This window comes from Ictidomys tridecemlineatus, chromosome 5 (genome assembly GCF_052094955.1).
Source record: "Ictidomys tridecemlineatus isolate mIctTri1 chromosome 5, mIctTri1.hap1, whole genome shotgun sequence".
Lineage (NCBI taxonomy): Eukaryota > Metazoa > Chordata > Mammalia > Rodentia > Sciuridae > Ictidomys > Ictidomys tridecemlineatus.
The window spans coordinates 197,306,148-197,324,016 of record NC_135481.1 but is presented as its reverse complement, the minus strand read 5'-3'; the positions used below and the strand labels follow the sequence as shown (position 1 = coordinate 197,324,016).

The 17,869-nt window shown below is 57.8% G+C and overlaps 1 protein-coding gene across 5 annotated transcripts in view; it reads right to left on the bottom strand.

Annotated features, from left to right (window-relative positions):
- Positions 1–17,869, bottom strand: part of Phactr3 (phosphatase and actin regulator 3) — a 186,365-nt gene that overhangs the window by 33,962 nt on the left and 134,534 nt on the right. For all 5 annotated transcript variants that reach the window (XM_078052084.1, XM_005325389.5, XM_021726375.3 and 2 more), the window contains 2 exons: positions 13,720–13,894; positions 12,734–12,981 (listed from right to left, as the gene is read on the bottom strand). In XM_078052084.1, coding sequence (XP_077908210.1) covers positions 12,734–12,981; positions 13,720–13,894 — 423 coding nt within the window. The remainder of the gene's footprint in view (positions 1–12,733; positions 12,982–13,719; positions 13,895–17,869) is intronic.

The window sequence follows — 17,869 nt, the reverse complement described above, 5'->3', positions numbered from 1 at the left end:
TGCACAGCTAGCTGCCTTCAGTGTCACCTCCTGGGGTCCCACATCTGATCAGCCTATGTGGCTGCCTGTCACTGCCCATCAACAAGGACGTGCATCACTACACACCCCAGTCTGCATGCACTCCGCTGGCTGGCGGGCCTGCCTGGGACCTTCACTGTCCACGAAACCGAAACCGGGCTCCAGGACAGGTAAGAACCTCGTTGTCTTGATCTCACCCTGCCCCCAGGCCCCCAGAAGGGCCAGGCACACAGCAGGTGCTCAGATTAATCAATGTGGACAGGGTGGACCCGTCCATGCTTCTGAGGACCCTCACCTTCTCCTGATTGTGCTGGACAGTGTTGCTCCAGAAACACCACATCTGGTTCCTTAAGTAAATACCAGTGGATTGTATACAGAGAACTTAACACCAGCTGACGGTGCAGAGATCTCCACAGCACCTGTCACCTGCTGTAGGCCCTCCATGAGCACCTGTCACCTGCTGTAGGCCCTCCATGAGCACCTGTCACCTGCTGTAGGCCTTCCATGAGCACCTGTCACCTGCTGTAGGCCCTCCATGAGCACCTGTCACCTGCTGTAGGCCCTCCATGAGCACCTACTAAGTGCTACAGGCCTTCCATGAGCACTGGTCAGTCACCTCCTACAGTTCTCCATAAGCTCCTGTCACCTGTAGAGGCCCTTCATGAGCACCTGCCTGCTGTCCAGCAGTGTCAAGCACCAGGCCGAGCACACTGGCCACGCTGTTGTCATTCTTCAGGACAGCCCTGGCAGATCCTGGGAGGTTTCTGCCCTGAGGGCAGCTTCCTGCCCAGCCAGCTGCTCATCCTGCAGACAGACAGCAGGTGGCCAGAAGCTGCCCTTGCTATCCTCCCCAGCAGGACCTTGTGACATTGGCACAGTTGGCTTGTCATGATCTCAAAGTAATTCTCAAAGAGAAGATCCCTACATCCCTTCCTTGGGGCCCCAGGGCTCCAAGAGAAGAGTCCTTCTGGAGACCACACTGCGGGGACCCACGGGAGCTAACCCTGAGTGGCTGTTCAGGGACCAGCCAAGGTGGACTCCATTCTATGGGCAGGAGCAGGGCAAAGGGGGGAGGCTTTCAGACGGGGAGAGTGCTGGCGAGACACTGAACTAACTTAGAAGATGGATCACACGGTGGAAGGACATTCCTGTCTCTGAATCCAAATAGCACAGACACCCCAGACGCAGGATGTCTCACTACCCACAAGGAAACAGGAACTTCCACTACAAAGCAGCTTGTGGCTCTGACCTCGGGTATCACAGTAGCAAAACACACTGGGACATGCTCACCTGAGGGACACTCAGGCCACTGTCCTCTGCCTATGTGCTGTGGCTCATGCTCATGAGCACGGAGGAGGCACAGGTAAACACTTGTGAAAGACCCTAAGCTGGACAGGCTTGAGCTCACCGGGACCAGTACAGCTCTGCCCCAGCCCTGTGTCCCTCCTCTCAGCCAGGGGCCCGGCACCTGCTCTCCCAGGCATTCATCCAGGGCCATCACCCACTCCCTGCGTCTCCCCACTCTGTCCATTCCTCTCTCTGCCTCCGTCTCCCCAGTAGGACTGAAGTGTCTTCCCAAACAGCCTCCGTGGAGTTTAGGGCTTCAACCTGAGAACTCTGCAGAGCCGACAGAGCTGGCCTGAGGGTTACACACCACGTTCTTAGGACTGCTGAGCAGCTGACAGGTGCTCATGGAGGACTCTATGTGGCCAAGTTAGACACGGGACAAATGTACCATAATAAGAGCCCACCGCAAACACACTCAGAGGGAAGGCCAAGAGCGTTCCTCTAGGATCAGGAAAAAGACAAGCAGCCCCCTCCCGCTGCTCCGTGAGAGCACTGGATGTTCTGTCCAGGGCAACTGGAGAAGAAGAATGTCCAGGCAGGGAAGGAAGGACACCACCTGCTGATGATGTGACCTGGTACAGAGCCACCTGGAAGGTCTGCACCAGCCAACTGAGCACCCACGAGCAGATCCTGCAAAGTCTGAGGACACTAAGTCAGCAAGCAAGCATCGGGGCCTTTCTTTATGTTAGCAGTAAACCACCTGAAAGAGGAATTGAGAAACCCGTTCCACTCACGATGGCAAAAAGAGCGCTGAGGGTGAAATTGGACCAAGAAATGAAAAATCTATGAAAACTACAAGCCAGTCATGAAAGAAGTAGTTGATGATTCAATCAATGGAAAGGAATCTGGGTTCGTGGGTTGGAAGAATCAATATCCCTTCAGAGTCCATGCACCCAAAATGTCCTCAGTGTCATCGCTATCCAAATTTCAATATCGTTTTCACAGAAATAGAAAAAACAATCCTAAAGGCAGCCACAAAAGACCCCAAGTACCCAACTTGGGGTCATCTGATAGTGGAATGCAGCAAGCTGGAGGCATCACAGTGCCGACTTCAAACCCTCGTGCAAAGCTGAGCGGTCAACAGAAGGGCGCTGCGTAAGACAGGTCAGCCAGGGAACCCCGACTGCCCAGAGTAGCTCAAGCCGGCAAGGAGCGCACAAAGGGGAGAGGACGGCCTCTTCGGTCACCATCTGGGAAACCTGGATAGGCACCTGCTGCAGGAGGAGGGGGGCTCATCCCACAGCACCCACAGAAGTCGATGGGAAAGGGACTAAAGGCCCCAGCACACGCCCCGGAACTGTGAAGCCACGAGAAGACGGGGAAATGCCGCACAGTGTCTGGGAAACACTCTTATAAGTGACCCCAAAAGCAAAGGCACAAAAACAAACAAGTGAAATGGCACTGTCAAGAACCTGGACACAGCCAGGGGCCAGCGAGCCGAGACGCCACAGGTGGGGGACGGCAGGAGCAGAGCCATCTGATAGAGGCCGGCCTCCAAAACACACCGGATCCAGACAACGCCAAGAAATAAGGGCCCGATAGAAAAGGGGGACAGACAGACAAACACAAACCCCAACAAGATGCGCAAACCAGGGGACTTGTAAGGTGACACGGGGAGACGCAGGAGAAGCCGCAGGAAGTGTCCCCTCACACCTGTTGGGATGGCTGCTTCCCAAAAGACGAGCTCCGGGGTGAGGAGGGGTCCTTGTGTGCCTCCGACGGCAGCGAGAGGCAGCAAACCCATCGTGGGAAACAGCGGGGTTCTCAGAAGACCCACAGGAGCACCATCCTGCGACCCAGCAATCCCGTCCCCCGGGAATGACCAAAGGAACAGAGACCCTGTGCCTGAGCTGCTGCTCTCCTGTGCCCCTCTCAGCGCCATCCTCAGCACTACCACGTCCACCATGGGATGGACGGAGAGGATGGGGTGTGAACACACAATGGCAAGCCACCCAGCCTTGGAAAGGAAGGAACTGTCATCTGTGACTGCAGGGATGGGTCTGAGGACATCAGGCCAAGTGAAATAAGCCAGGCACAGACAGACGAGCCTCGGGCTGTGTGGGATGTCTCTAGGTTCTAGGGAACCTGGAAAAGTTTAACTCCCTGGAAGAAGGGGGAAGAGAGGGAGGGGGAGGGGGAGGGAGGAGGAGGGGGGGAGGGAGGGGGTGGGGGGAGGGAGGAGGAGAGGTGGAGAGGGAGGAGAGCCCCTGATGAGGTGTAGCGCTTTCATTTGGGAGGAACAGCCTCATGGTCTACTGCACACACAACAACAAACCACACTGTGCTGAGCATTTCAAATTTACTTAGATTTTGAATGTCTTCACCTCAAAAACTTATTTCTTGAGGTGACGGATTTGTTAATCAGAATGACTTGTTCATCCCACCACAAGCACTTGTGAAGCTCCACACTGTAGCCTGAAAATATGGAATTTACATAATTATCATTTGTCAAAAAACAAATGAGTGAGACTTTGATTCTCGCCTGTGGCCATAGCTCAGGGTCACCTGCTGTTAGTCCATGCTCTGCAAAGCAGCAGAGCAGCAGGACTCGCACACCCCCAGGCTCACGCACACACACACACACACACACCTCCACACAATGTGCATGTGAAAGACTCAACCCAGACAGTGGTGGGACCCGCAGCCCCACAGCTCTCCAGCTCAGCAGAGTCTGATGCTGCAGGCCTAAGGCAGAATTACTCCTCTGGGAATCCTCAGCTCTGTCCCAAGACCTTCAGCTGATTGGAGGAGGCCCACCCACATTTTCAAGCAGGTAAACTGATGGCTGATGGTACCCACACCTACAGAACACCCTTACAGCCTCTCCAAAGTAGCATCTGAAGAAAAGTTGGAAGGACCAAGCAGCCAACTGGACACTTGGCACTGACCTTCGTGCCTGGGGAGGCTGTAAAGCACTAGGCCAGGCCTTGAGCTATAGACGCAACCTCTCCAGGGTGGGACACACACAGGTGCTTTTCAAAGTGTGCAGCTGGGCTGAGAACTGTTGCTTTAAGGTGTAGAAACGGCAGGGTTCTTCTCTGTCTGCTGCTCAGTCCTCAGTCCCAAGGTGTGGGCCGCCTGCAGGCCGTGTTCCCAGAGCCTAGCTCAGTACCTGGCATCGGTGATGCCCTTCCAGGGTGGGTTGGAGGGAGGCCCCTGACCGGAAGCCGAGGCTCTGGAGTGAGAGGCAGATGCTGCCACTGCTCTGACCCTGTGCCAGTTCTGCTGCTGGGCGCTCAGCTGGGACACCCAGAGCCTGCAGGTCCCTGCTCCAAGCTGCCACAGGGAGTCCCCAAGTCCAGGTTCTCTGAGCATCCTGCAGCCCACTGAGCGCGTCAGCACCTCTGGGGTCCACGGGGCATGGTCTGGTTTTGAATGGCTTCAAGCCAGAGCCCGACCTGCCTGGGATGGGCAGTGGCCGCCTAGGGTCCTGCGAATTTACCGTGATGATGACAGGTGGCTTTTCACCTTACAGAGGGGATCACTGCAGGGGCTTTCCATGTGCCTCTCCACACCTAAAAAGGGACCTGAAGACACTTGACACCTTCCGCTCTCCGCACGTCCACTGGGGAGGACCTGGAGCTGCAGGGGGGCCGCCCTCCTTAAATCCAAGCGCCACCTCCCCCCACGCGGCTCCCGTGTTGTCAAATGCCGGGGTCACCACATCTCTGGGGTCCCGTTTCTTAGGGTTTACCTTCAGACAGCCCCTGCCCCCTGCCCTCCTGCTGAACGACGGCTTCTGCAGGTCGTCATCAACTCCTAAGGGTGAAGACTGACTTTAGACTTTCCTTGGACCTTTGAGGTCTGGAGCCGAGACATTCAGTACTTGTTGAATAAGCAGCAAAGTTTAAAAGCTTTAAGAAATTTTTAGAAAGCACGGAGACCCCCACATTGAGTCTTTCTACTCCTGCTCATGTGTGCTGAGGGCAGGCCACTGAGCCAAGGTCCAGGAGGTCGGCCAGGCAGGAAGTACTGCCTCCCTCCCTCTGTGGGGGCGCACCTGCCGCGTAGGCAGCCCCTTGCCCTCTGCCCTCCCACCTGCAGCTCAGAGCAAACCCTGTGCAAATGCTGGGGCTTTTTTTCTTAACGATTGGGACACACAATCTAAAGCTCACGACCTCTCCTAAAGGGTGGTCTCTGAAGGGCATCTGGCTGCACACCTGGCCGAGAGCCTCAACAGAGCCCCAGCCTCTGGGCAGAGCCGGCCCCTGAGTCTCACCAGCAGAAGGCACAGAGGGCTCCATCTAGGACCAGGAGGGCCTCTGGACTTGTGGGCCATGGTGGACGGCCCCAGGACAGGCATGGACAGGTGCTGGCAGGACTGCCCTCTCCTGGCAACACAGCACAGGTGGAAGCTTCTAGCAGGTGTGGCAGACGCACGGTGGGCACTCCTGCAGGGGCAGTTTCCTGGGCTCAGCTGGGGGGTCCCTTCAGGAAGCACCACGCTCAGGATTCTGAGTATTTATCACTTCCTTGTGTTTATCCCCAAATCAGACCCAGTTTGCTGAGGGGGACACTTCTTGCCATGACCGATGATGACCAGTGGGAGGACTTGCGTTCTTTACCTCCCAGGCAGCCCTGGGATAGGGGAGATGCTGGGGAACGCACTGCACCATGGGGGACCGTCAGCTGGGTCCCTCCTGCACCTGCCCGGGGGCCGGGCTCCTGCTGCATCTCTGCCTGCCGGCTCCTGACACGCTCATTCACCTTTAACCCCCTCCGCCTCCCCTCTCACCCACCCTGCCCTCACAGGGGGGAAAAGCACCAGTTAAATGGGATCCTTATACGTCACTGCGACGTTCTCAGGTTGAGGGAGACGGGGTGGTCCACCGTGACGGGAGGAGGAGCACCCACGGCTTCCTAGTGTCTGTGTCCTCGCCCGTCTTGCGGGATGAGGGCCAGACATCACAGAGACACATGGTGGGTGGTCACACCAGGCCTGTACTCGGCTCAGAAGACCTAGGATGAGGCTGGCCCGCGTCAAAAGAGGGGCCAACAGGCAGGTCCTTCAGGTAGTTCACCTTTGGCTTTTACGCTTTAAGTTGAAACAAAATGATGGACCCGTGTGCGTGGCCCTGGGATGCCTCAAGCCTCCAGCAGCCTTGATGTGATGAACCAAAGGACAATCGCTAGGCCCCGGTGGCGGCTGGTCTAAATGGCCCCCACAGACCACCGTGCAGAATGTTCCCGTTTCCCCTCACAAACCGTAAGGCCCTGAACACCTCCACGCGGCCGCTCCCCAGCGGAAGGCAGATGCCCCTCAGGGCACAGGGCAGCCCCATGACCAGTGACCGTCAGGTCCCCCTGTTCACCTCAGCCAGGTGTCACGGCCATTCCACAGGAGAGCCAGGACCCCTGATGTGTCCGGGGAGCTGCTGCTGCAGAGTTGCATGCTGTTCCAGTGATAGCAGCTCAGGAGACGGTGCCAGCCAGGTGCCGTGGGGCTGGTATGTCCCCACCCTCCCAGCTGGCCTCATCTCCGGCCTGCGTGGGTGTGGCACCCAACACACCAGTGCCCCCTGAGTGCCCCGTGCGGACCTGGGCTCTGAGTGCTGGCTCCCCCAGGTCCTCCGGTCGACACTCCCCTCGCAGCACGTATCTGGGGCATCACACCTCAGAGGCCAGCCGAGGGGACTCGCCAGCACCAGGGACAGCACTGCACAGGACCAGGCCACAGTGACCCTGGGCTGCAGGTACCTCTACTCACCAGGCATCCGACTCACCTCTGCCCACCACGCAGGACCACGGACCAGGGAGAGACCCCCACCCTGGGGCTCGTAGATGGTGACACAGGCAGATCTGGGGGCAGCAGCGTCACCAGATGGGGAAAGCTGGGCTTGTGGACATCTTAAGTGACAGTCCCTTGCAGTCCCACACTGCCTCTCCTTGGAGCCGGGTCCCCCACCCCACCGCCCGTGTCCAGGACAGGGCCTGGGTTCTCAGCTGCCTGTGGGGACACAGATGAAAGGAGCCCGACACTGCTGTTCCAAGGGTGCCTGGTGAGCAGGCTGTGGTAGCTCGACGGGGATTCCTTGTTTCCCGGGAGGCCACGGCAGATGACCCTGAGGACCAGTTACTGTAAGCACCCTGTGCTTCACAAGTCAGGCCCTTGGCTAGTCTTGTGTCTCGGATCCCTGTGGCAACTGGATAAGGAGGACGCAGCTGTCACCTGCAAGGATGGACGGTCAGGACCTGGACTTGCCATGTCCTGCCCAGAGTGTTGGGTACAGAGCTGGGAGGCAGGAGCCTGAGAGTCACTGGACCTGGCCTGGGGCAGGTGGCTTGGGGCAGGTGCCATCTAGCAGCCTTCTCCTGCTTTTCTTCCCTGAACAACACGAGGACTTCACCAGCCTGTCCTGCCATGGGGGGCACCAAGGGTGAATCTCCTCGTCCCTGATCCTTGCTCACCAGGCACAACCATGCCAATCTCCAGTGTGCCGATTGCACGCGGTGGAGCACAGATGGGCCTGTCTGGCTGCAGGACATGGACATTCTTATTAAGTTGACAAATTTGCAAAGAGAATGAGGCGTCGTCCACATCAGCTAGGGACGTCCACAGAAGCAGCAGCCAGACGACACTCAGCAGCTGGGGCTGAGGTAAGGTACAGGCTCCCCGTGCTCGCTCTCCTAATTAGGTGACCAGGACAGTTGTCACCCTAGAAACGAGAGCTCACCCACAAGCACGGCAGGCAGGACCATGACCAGCTGGGTCACTGCCAACCCTCCTAACACCTCTGCTTTCACCCCATTCCTACACCTGAGGCACAGAGAGGATGAGCAACTTGCCCAAGGTCACAGAGCTAGTAAGGGACATGTCAAGACAGGTGGAATCTAATCTTCCTCAAATTATTCTATGAAATAGAAAAGGAGGAAACCCTTCCAATATTACCCTGAAACCCAAACCAGACAAAGACACATCAAAGAAAGGAAACTTCAGACCAATATTACTGGTAAACATAGAAGCAAAAATTATTAATAAAATACTGGTAAATTATATACAAATACATATTAAAAAGATAGTGCCCCATGATCAGGTTTGGGTTCATTCCAGGGATGCAAGGTTGGTTCACCATAGAGAATAATCAATGAATGCGATTTATCACATCAATAGACTTAAAAGACAAGAATCATATGATCATCTCAACAGATGCAGAAAAAGCATTTGACAAAATACAGCATCCACTCATGTTCAAAACACTAGAAAAATTAGGAATAATAGGAACATACCTCAACATTGTAAAAGCTACATATGCTAAACCCAAGGCCAACATCATTCTGAACAGAGAAAAATTGACAGCATTCCCTCTAAAAACTGGAACAAACAAGGATACCCTCTTTCATCGCTTCTATTCAACACAGTCCCTGGAAACTCTAGCCAGAGCAATTAGTCAAAAAAAAAAAAAAGAAAAAAGAAAGAAAGAAAGAAATTAAAGGGATACAAACAGGTAAAGAAAAAGTCAGACTATCCCTATTTGCCAATGACATGATTCTATATTTAGAAGACCCCAAAAAATTCTACCAGAAAACTTCTAAAACTCACAAATGAATTCAGCAAAGTAGCAGGATATAAAATTAAAGCCCATAAATCAATTGCATTCCTATACAACAGATATTCATATGTAGCAAAATGAAATTAAACCCCTATTTCTCACCCTGCACAAAATTCAACTCAGACTGGATCGAGGACCTAGGATTAGACCAGAGGCCCTGCACCTACTTGAAGAAAGTGTCAACCCAACTCTCCATCATGTCTCTTAGGAGCCGACTTCCTCAACAAGACTCCTACAGCATAAGAAGTAAAATCAGGAATCAATAAATGGGATGGAATCAAACTTCAAAGCTTTTTCACAGCAATGCAGATAATCCCCCGTAACATAAACAGAGAGCCTATAGAATGGGAGAAAATCTTGCCACCTGTACCTCAGAGCATTGATCTCCAGATTATATAAAGAACCCAAGTAATTAACGTTAAAAAAAAATGACCTAATCAATAAGTGGTCAAAGGAACTGAACAGACACTTCACAGAAGAAATATGATCGTCAACAAATATATGAAAAAATGTTCAACATCTCTAGCAATTAGAGAAATACAAATTAAAAGTACACCGAGATTCTCTATCACCCTAGTCAGAATGGAAATTATCAAAAATACGAGTGATAAATGCAATTCCTGTTAAAATTCTAATGACATATGGGCGAGGATGTGGGGAAAAGGTACACTTGTGCACTGCTGGTGGGACTGCAAATTGGTGTAGCCATATGGAAATCAGTGTGGAGACTCCTCAAAAAACTCGGCATAGAACCACCATTTGACCCTGCTATCCTACCCCTCAGTTTACAGCCAACGGACTTAAAATCAGCGTCACGACCCCATCAATGTTTATCACAGCTCCATGTATAGTAGCTGAGCTATAAAACCAGCCCAGGTGCCCTTCAGCAGGTGAGTGGACGAAGAAACTGTAACACGTGTGTGTGTTTACATGTTCTCTATACACACACGTGTGGACGTGTGGACCTTAGATTCCAGCCTCCAGGGCCATGAGAAGCACATTCTGTCATCCCCAAGGCACCCTGTCCATCTCACAGGAGCCCAGCTCAGGCACCCGCCTGTCCTGGCCCCGGGGCGTCCTGTCCTGAACCGGTAGGCTGTGGCAGGCTGGGAGCTGAGAAAGCCGGGCTGAAGCCCTCCCCTGCGGCCCTACCTCCTGCAGAAGACCCTCTGCCCTGGCCCCCTCCCCCACGTGTGCTTCCCCTGGGCCAGGCGCAGGGACCGCTCTGCTGTGGTCCCCGTTCCTGGCCTTAGCACAGGAGAAAATGCAAAGGCGTGTTTTCTTAAGGGTCGTTAACTTGAGCCCTGGGGTAGCAACGACACAGAAATGGTTCCTTGTGAAATTCGCCTTCAGTGGCCTGATGCGCCCAAGGTTCTGCTGTCCCCAGGGCTGACCACACACACAGTGTGACAGTGCCTGTGCGTGTGGATGTGCCCAAGTGTGCAAGCATGTGCTGGTGAGCGCGCGCAGTGTGGCCTGCCTCCGGCGTGACGTGTGAGGCCAGTCTGTGAAGCCCTCCTGTGCTGACGAGACCCACGGACACCCGCCTGGAACCCATCATCAGACTTGCACTGAAGCAGACACCACCCGGTGACCCCGGACAGCAGACCTGTCCTCCCCCAGCCTTTCTCAAGGCCAGCCTGCCTCCCACTGGGGCTCGGCATCTCCAAAAGTCAAAGTCTAAAGCAGATGCCCAGCCAGGCCCACTGACGGAGCAGCCAGGGTCACAAAAGGTCGAGAACCTAAGCTCCCTCAGGATGCTCACAGGGACAAGATGATGCCCGGCTCCATCACGTGTGCCGACGTGCGGCCAGCGGATGGGCAGGCGGCGGACACACTGCGGTGGTCCTGAGAACCGAGTGGTCTACGGCCAGCACTTTCTGCTTCCTCGCCACCTGTGGCCTGAGGCAGGGCCAGTGGGGTTGGGACTCGAGATGCTGCAGAGACACCAAAGCTGATCCTGGTCCCCAGGGGCACAGCAGGGCCCCACACGGGCTTCCCCTCTGTGGGGAAATTCCCCCAAACAACAGTGACCCTTCCTGTTAACCAGTGCTGAAACTTCCTCCCCCACAGGTCAGTGGTCTGTAACCCTGGGGCGCAGGGACCCTCCTGGGAATGGGACAGACTGCCTGCACCTGCCTCCAGGGGCTCAGGAACTGCAGATCACACAGCGTCGGGAACTCGCTTCTCACCCTGTTTCAACCTCACTGTCCCGAGGGCAGCGCCGAGATTCCAGTCAATGAGAGGCTCGGTGCCTGACTTTGATCACAGCACGCCTGCTGCCCAGGAGTCCGGACCTCACGTCCAGCAGCCTGGCAATGCCCCATGACAGGAAGCCCGGGAGCCCTTTCCTGGAGGGGGTCTCCTGGCCTGGGCGAGTGAGGACAGTGCTGGAGGCTGGACACCTTTCTCTGTGCCAGCCCAAGGGTGACGGGCTGACCCACCAAGCCTCAGAGAAAGCCTGCAGGGAGGTGAACTGCTGGGGCCAGAGCCCAGCCTGGCACCAACTGGCCACGAGGCCTTCGCCTAGTCACATGGCCTCTCTGCGCCTCAGTTTCCCCATCTGAAAAGTGCCACCTACCTTGTGGGGTTGCTGTGAGGACACAGTGTTTCCTGTAACAACCCGACTCTGCCTAAAACGTGAGACACACCCAATAAGACAGGGTGGCCACTGTCATTGACAGTGTCCAGGAACCACGTTACAGAGTGCGTGAGACACTCACACAAGGTCACACACCAAGTGCAGGGCCCAGTCTAGGCTGGTGGTCCCCTGACCCTCAGGGTCGCTTCTGATGGGTAGGGAGGCTGCTAAACATCCTGATGCCCAGTACAGCCTCCACAGCGGAGCCTCCCACCCCCAAATGCCACTAGAGCCAAGGTTGAGGCTCCTGTTGTAGCCCATGACGCCTGGTTACACCTGCTGGTCTCAGGTGTGACCCACGTAACTGTGTCCTGCAGGAGGCCGATGGGCGTTTAAGGGAAAGGCTCCAGGGTCAGACATTTCTGGAGGCACCACCTCTGGAGAGCCGTCCACTGCCCTTTGGCCATGGGCTGGCTGAGTTTCTGCCACAAAGACACCAATTCAACTCTGAGTTGCCCCCCATGGGACCCCAGTACCCCCTTGGTATCCTGCGCCCCACCTCAGCATTGCTTAGACCAGGTGGAGAGGCTGGGAGTGGGGCAAGGTGGCAGGAGGGACACTGTGCAGCCCTGGGCTCCCAAGTCCACCTGGCCTTGGCACTTGCCACCCACGTCCCTTTAGCTCCAGCCAGGACCAGCATCACCTTCAGCCACCACACATTCCCCCTGGACACCTGAGGAAGAGGGCCTGGCCTCCTCTCACGGACAGGGAGGACCCCACTTCTGACCACCCACGCCACTTCTGCATGGCTGTCCCCTCTGGGGCAGAGCAGTTCAAGCACTGTCCCTCCATCCACGTCTCACTCTGCTTTGGCCCTTCTCTAATTAGAGCTTCTGCTGCCACGTCTAAACCTTGGGCACGCCTTGGCAGGGTGGCATCCTCAAAGCCACCTGCCGCTCACTTTAATGCACTTTCATACACCAAAGAACACATACCTGAGAACAACACTCAACCCTCCACGAACGACAGGCTCCCCGGGTGTCCCCAGGTGTCCCCAGGTCCTCCCGAGCCTGTCTGCAGGCCTCAAGCCACGCCCCAGGAGAGGCGCCCCCAGGAGCCTGCCCTCCGTCTCTGCACACTCAGGCACGCTAGGGGAGAGTGCCAGCGCGGACGTGGCCATGTGCCTCAGCCCTGGTGGCTGGCTGCCTGGGCCCACGCTTCCCATCGCCCTCCTCACCAGAGATGACGGAGTCGTTCAGCACCTCTTCATCCTGGTACAAAAGCAAGTCGTCCTGGAGCTCAGAGTTCAGCAGCAGGTTCTCCTTGTTCTCCTCCGACTCCTTGGCTGCAGTCCGCTTGTTCTCCAAGACCCCGTCGGCGCTCCACGCCTCCTCCCGCTCCTTGCCCCGCTCCATGCTGGACGTTCTCGACAGACGGACATCCACCCGCTTCTTGGGAGACCCTTTGCCTTCCCGTCCTTGAAAACTAGATCAGAAAGTCCCATGAGTTGTGTGCCAGCCCTCACCTGGAAACCCGGCAAAATCGACTTGGGGTGATTATCACTAGGGTGGCCCCGAGAATGTGCAGCTTCTGTCCCAGGCACCTGGGCAGGGAGTGATGGAAGGACCATTCCCCTGGGCAGGAGGCTCTCCTGGAGAGCACAGAGCAGGCGGGGACAAGGCCTGCCAACGCAGGGTGCAGCAGGCAGGGCTGCGATCAGGGACCTCACAGGGGCCAAGAAGGGCATCTGCTCCTCTGATGCTCCACCAAAGCACGTGTCCTGTGGCCCACCCGCCTCCAGCAACCCCTTCTCCTTCCACCCGCAGGCCACATGGATGGAGAGCGAGAGGTGGCTGTGGGCACAGGGCTTCCGACCTCCCGACAGGATGCTCCAGGCCTCAAGTTCTGCACAAAGAGCAACCTGCTGTCAGCTGCTCCTCCCGTGACCGCTACATCCTGAGGGCTCACAGAGGAGCCTCACGGCCAGGTCCCCTCACGCACAGCCCCAGCCCCCACGGCCTCCCCTGGGAACCAGGCCAACTCTGTGGTCTGCAGAGTCCAGGGCCTGACTCTTGTTCAGAGATTGTCCAGGATGCCAAGATGGCCACAGAAGTGCATGAAACTCAGCCCTGGGCCCTGGTGACCCCTGGGCGGCAGGTCCACAAGGCCAGCCTGGTGGGAGTTCTGGTAGCACGGGCGGCCTGGGCAGACTCCGGGCCTCACCTGTCCTGGCGGTGCTTCGTGGCCAGCGCCCTGTGCAGCTCTTCCATGACGCGGCTGGGGGGCAGCGGCCGGTGGACCGTGGTGAGATGAGGGGACCCCGTGGGCGTGGAAAGCTGTCCTCGGAGGGGCGGATCTGCACTCTTCATACCGGGGCCTTGAAAGAGCACAGCTTGGCCTGGACGTGGAGGAACCAACCGGATCATCACACTGCATGCTGGGACCAGGGGCAGAGGACCCACGCCTCCCCCAGCCCAGCCAGACCCAGGCACATCCCTGTCGGTTTCCCTCCATCCACGGGGCCCGCCCTGCTGGGGCCGAGCTGGGGGGTGCTGGAGTCGAGCTGTGGGTGGGTGCTGGGGCCGAGCTGGGGGGTGCTGCTGGGGCCGAGCTGGGGGTGGGGGGTGCTGAGGCCAATCTCCTTCCTGCCTGGTCTCCGTTCACGTCCTCCTCACGAGCCTCCTCCCTTCCCTGCCAGGACCCAGCATCCTGCAGCCACTCTCGCTTCATGTGGACCCGGAAGCCCTCCCCAGCTCTGCAGCCATCCTCCAGCCCGGTGCCACCAGAGCCACCCTCTGCCTCACCCTCCCCTGCCTCAGCTGAGGGACTCTCTGGAAGGTGACTCCATATGCCCCTGCCATCTTCCTCAGGATGCGATGCACGCTCACACCCAGGTCCAAGGCCCCTTGCGCTGCCCACTGAGCCCCCTGGCTTCACCTCTTCCCTGCCCCCCCCCCACCCATCACCGCAGCCGCTCTCCAGGCTGCTCCCTCTGCCCGGGATGCGTCCCCTTCCTCTGCTCCTGTGCCCCCTTTTTGGTGAGACCCTGTGTGACTCTCACCGTCTGGAGCCCTGACATCACCCTCAGGACCGGAGGCTGCCCCAACCCCCTCCTCCCACTCAGGGAGGATGACCCTGTGGGATGTGTCCACCACCTTCACTTCATGTCCCCAGGCCTGGCTCTTAGAATTTGTGCAAAAACCAGTGAGTTTGAAGCTCCTCAGTAGGCGAACTGGTCACATCTAACGAAGCTCGGCCTCCCTTCGGCACACACTGCCCACTGTGAGGCCAGCCCCGAGGGAGGTGCCGGAGCTGCAAAGCCCTGGGTTTCTTCCTAGGAGTCGGCCTGCGGTCTCTTCACTCACCAGCGCGTGGGAGTGGGGTGGGAGCAGCCGTGGCTCAGCCTGCCTGTCTGTATCGTGGGCCCCCAGCTCCTTAGCACAGACGACACCAGCTGCCCTGTCTCTGCTCCCCCTCGGGGCTCTACACCCTGGGCCCTCCAACATCCCAGCAGCAGGTGCAATCAGCCAACTCTTTTTAACCCCAACAGGAAGAAACAGGGACCTAAGTCACGCCCATTCCCGAACACACAGCAACTAGCGGCCCCCGGCACCCCTGGAACATGAAGAGCGTGGCCAGAGCACATCCAAAGGCAGACGGTGCTCTGAAGTGTCTTGGAGGATCTCGGCTCTTTCACTTTCTTGGTGAGGCAGAGCCAGGCTCCAGCACACCGCCCAGAGAGGTGGCCAGCAGAAAGAGTCCAGGGAAAGAAGGAGCCACGTGGCAGAGGAACAGGGAGGTGACAGCCACGCAGGATGTGACCACACTGGACAGGGCCTCCAGCGGCCGTTCCCCATGCACCTCAGCACTCCTGCAGATCACCCCTGCCCATCACAGTGCCCCGCCTGAGCACCTGCAGGCAGTCCCCAGTGCCACCCGGGCCCTGTCTAGCCAGCCTTGCCTCTGGCCTCACCCAGTCCTATGAGAAGAGTTTTATTAGACATGTTGTACAGACAGGGAAACAGGCAGCGCGGCCTAGCTGAGCCTGCCCAGGGTCTCTGGACCACAGTGGGCCACAAGTGTGACAGGCCAGCTCTCCCCCCACTGCTCCGCGGGTCACTCGCCCACCCTGGAGGCATGGTGTCCAGTGGGCCTCTCTGGCTCCCATTTCTCAGAGGAGGAAACCGAGGTTCAGAGCAGCTCAAGGGCATGCCGCCTGGAGACACACAACTCCAGTAACAACCGTCAGAGGTGGAGGGACCTTGCCATGGAGGGAACTGTCACCCTGAGGGCTGAGCAGGGAGAGCTCCTGGTGAGGAGGGGACTCACCTGTCCAGAACCCCCACAGGTGAGACACAGGAGGCAGGGCCCTGTGGACAGGGGCAAGAGGGAGAGGCAGGAGGGCAGCAAGCAGAGGCACACCTGCCCATGTCTATGGGGCCCGCGAGTCACGGGGCCTGAGACTTTCCAGAAAAGACCAAGATCTGGCCCCAAACCAGAAAACAGGACCCCGGCAGACACCAGATCCGCTGCCGTGCCTTGCTCTTGGACTTCCAACTGTGACCGCCCAGTTACTCTGTCAGCAGCTGGAGTGGACGAGGACACCTGCAGCCCTGTCCCAGGCGAGTGTGTGGCAGGTGCCAGGGAGCTGCGCGTGTCGGGGGCCTCTGCCCTCGGAGGCCACGCAGCCTTCACACACTGAGGCAAGGGTTCCCGAAGGAAAGGAGAGCACCCGAGATTGAGGCGGAGCCACCAGGGCGTGGGTCCACCCAAAGGAATCTAGGCAGATGTCCAGCGCTCCTAACCACGCTCCCAGTTCAGTCCCCCAGGAACTGGGGACCACCAGGACATCCTCCTGATGTCCTTGAGTTCCTCTACCTGGGGGAGGTGGGAGTCAGAGGTACAGGCAGGCAGACAGAAGATGGGCCCCAGGGACATGGAAGTGACCGCAGGTGTCTCCTGAGGGCTCCCAAGCACGACAGAGCAGACCACCCCCAGCTGCCACATCTGGGGATCTGGAAGGATGGAGCCCTCACAGGAACAAACCAAGGCCAGCACACTCCAAGCCATCCCAACCTGCGCCAGGCTCCCGCGGTGGGAAGGGGCTCCACCAACGTGGCAGCAGAGCGCCCTACTCTAATTCAGGGTCCATGTCACCCAGAGTCCCGAGTTCCCCACCTTTCCAGAGATGCACACAGCAGCTCACTCGCCCTACACCTGCCCATTCCACAGTCACCTGCACTCGCTGGGCACCTGCTGTATGCCAGCACCGTGGCTGCGTTCAGCTCTGACCGTGAACACAGGGCCGGGGTGCTGGGGCTGAGGAGGCAGCTGGGCCTGCAGAGAGGCTTTCTTGGGTCCCCGAAATGTGGTAACAAAGGACCACAAAGGAAGGCCTTCCACAGCCCTCAGGCCAGAGGTCCCAAATCCAGGTGTGGGCAGGGTGGGCCCCTGAGGACACGTGGGAGAGACCCCAGGCCCCTCTCCCAGCTCCCGGGGCTGCCATTGCTCCTGCCTCCACTTCCATCTTCAGGTGTCCTCTCCACATGTCCTTCCCTGTCTCTATAGGGACTTCCACCCAGTGACACTGTTGATAAGGCCATGAGGTTCCCGGGGGGGCCCGAGTCCGAGGGGACACCACCCAGCTCACTACTCAAGCCAACATGGCACGTGCTGTGGGAGGAGGCGTGGCACTACAGAGCTGGGGTAGGTCCCCAAGACGGGCAGCTTGAGCTGAGCACCAGGGTGCAAGGTGGGAGCTGGGAGGGACCACCCAGCAGGAGGGTGACCGGTCCCCACTCAGCCCTTCCCCACCCAGTGACACATCCTCACACAGACTGACCCTTGGGGGTGAGTAACAGTGTGCTGGGTCACACAGCCACCTAATCGCCGCCATGCCTGGTCCCAGCTCCAGGGTCCCCCATGCCACACACCCACCCTGGTTTGGGGTTCTGGATTGAAGACTCAGTTGGTCTTAAATGCTTACTCCTCTGGTCAGAGTAAGAGGGAAAAGGGTCCAGGTAGGGGCACTCCCACAGCGGGCACCCAGGGAGTGTGCGCCGTGGCCACCTGCTGAGCTCAAGCCCCAGTTCCTGGCCCAGCAGCTGATGGCCCAGGTCAACACATCATGGAGGAGGGGACTCGGTCACCTGTGCAGGCAGCTCTGTGCCATGGCCACCAGCATTGAGCTGAGAACTGAGTTTGAGTCCCCAAGGGCCGTGGCTTGGGACAAGTTCCTGGAGCTTCCTGAGCTTGGTTTTCTAAACTGCAAATCAGAGACCTACGCCCCCTGCAGAGGGTGGCCTGTGGGTTCAGCGAGGCCGGGGTAAGAGTTCCTCCTGGTGGATGGTCTCACGGGGCCGGGCCTGGCCTG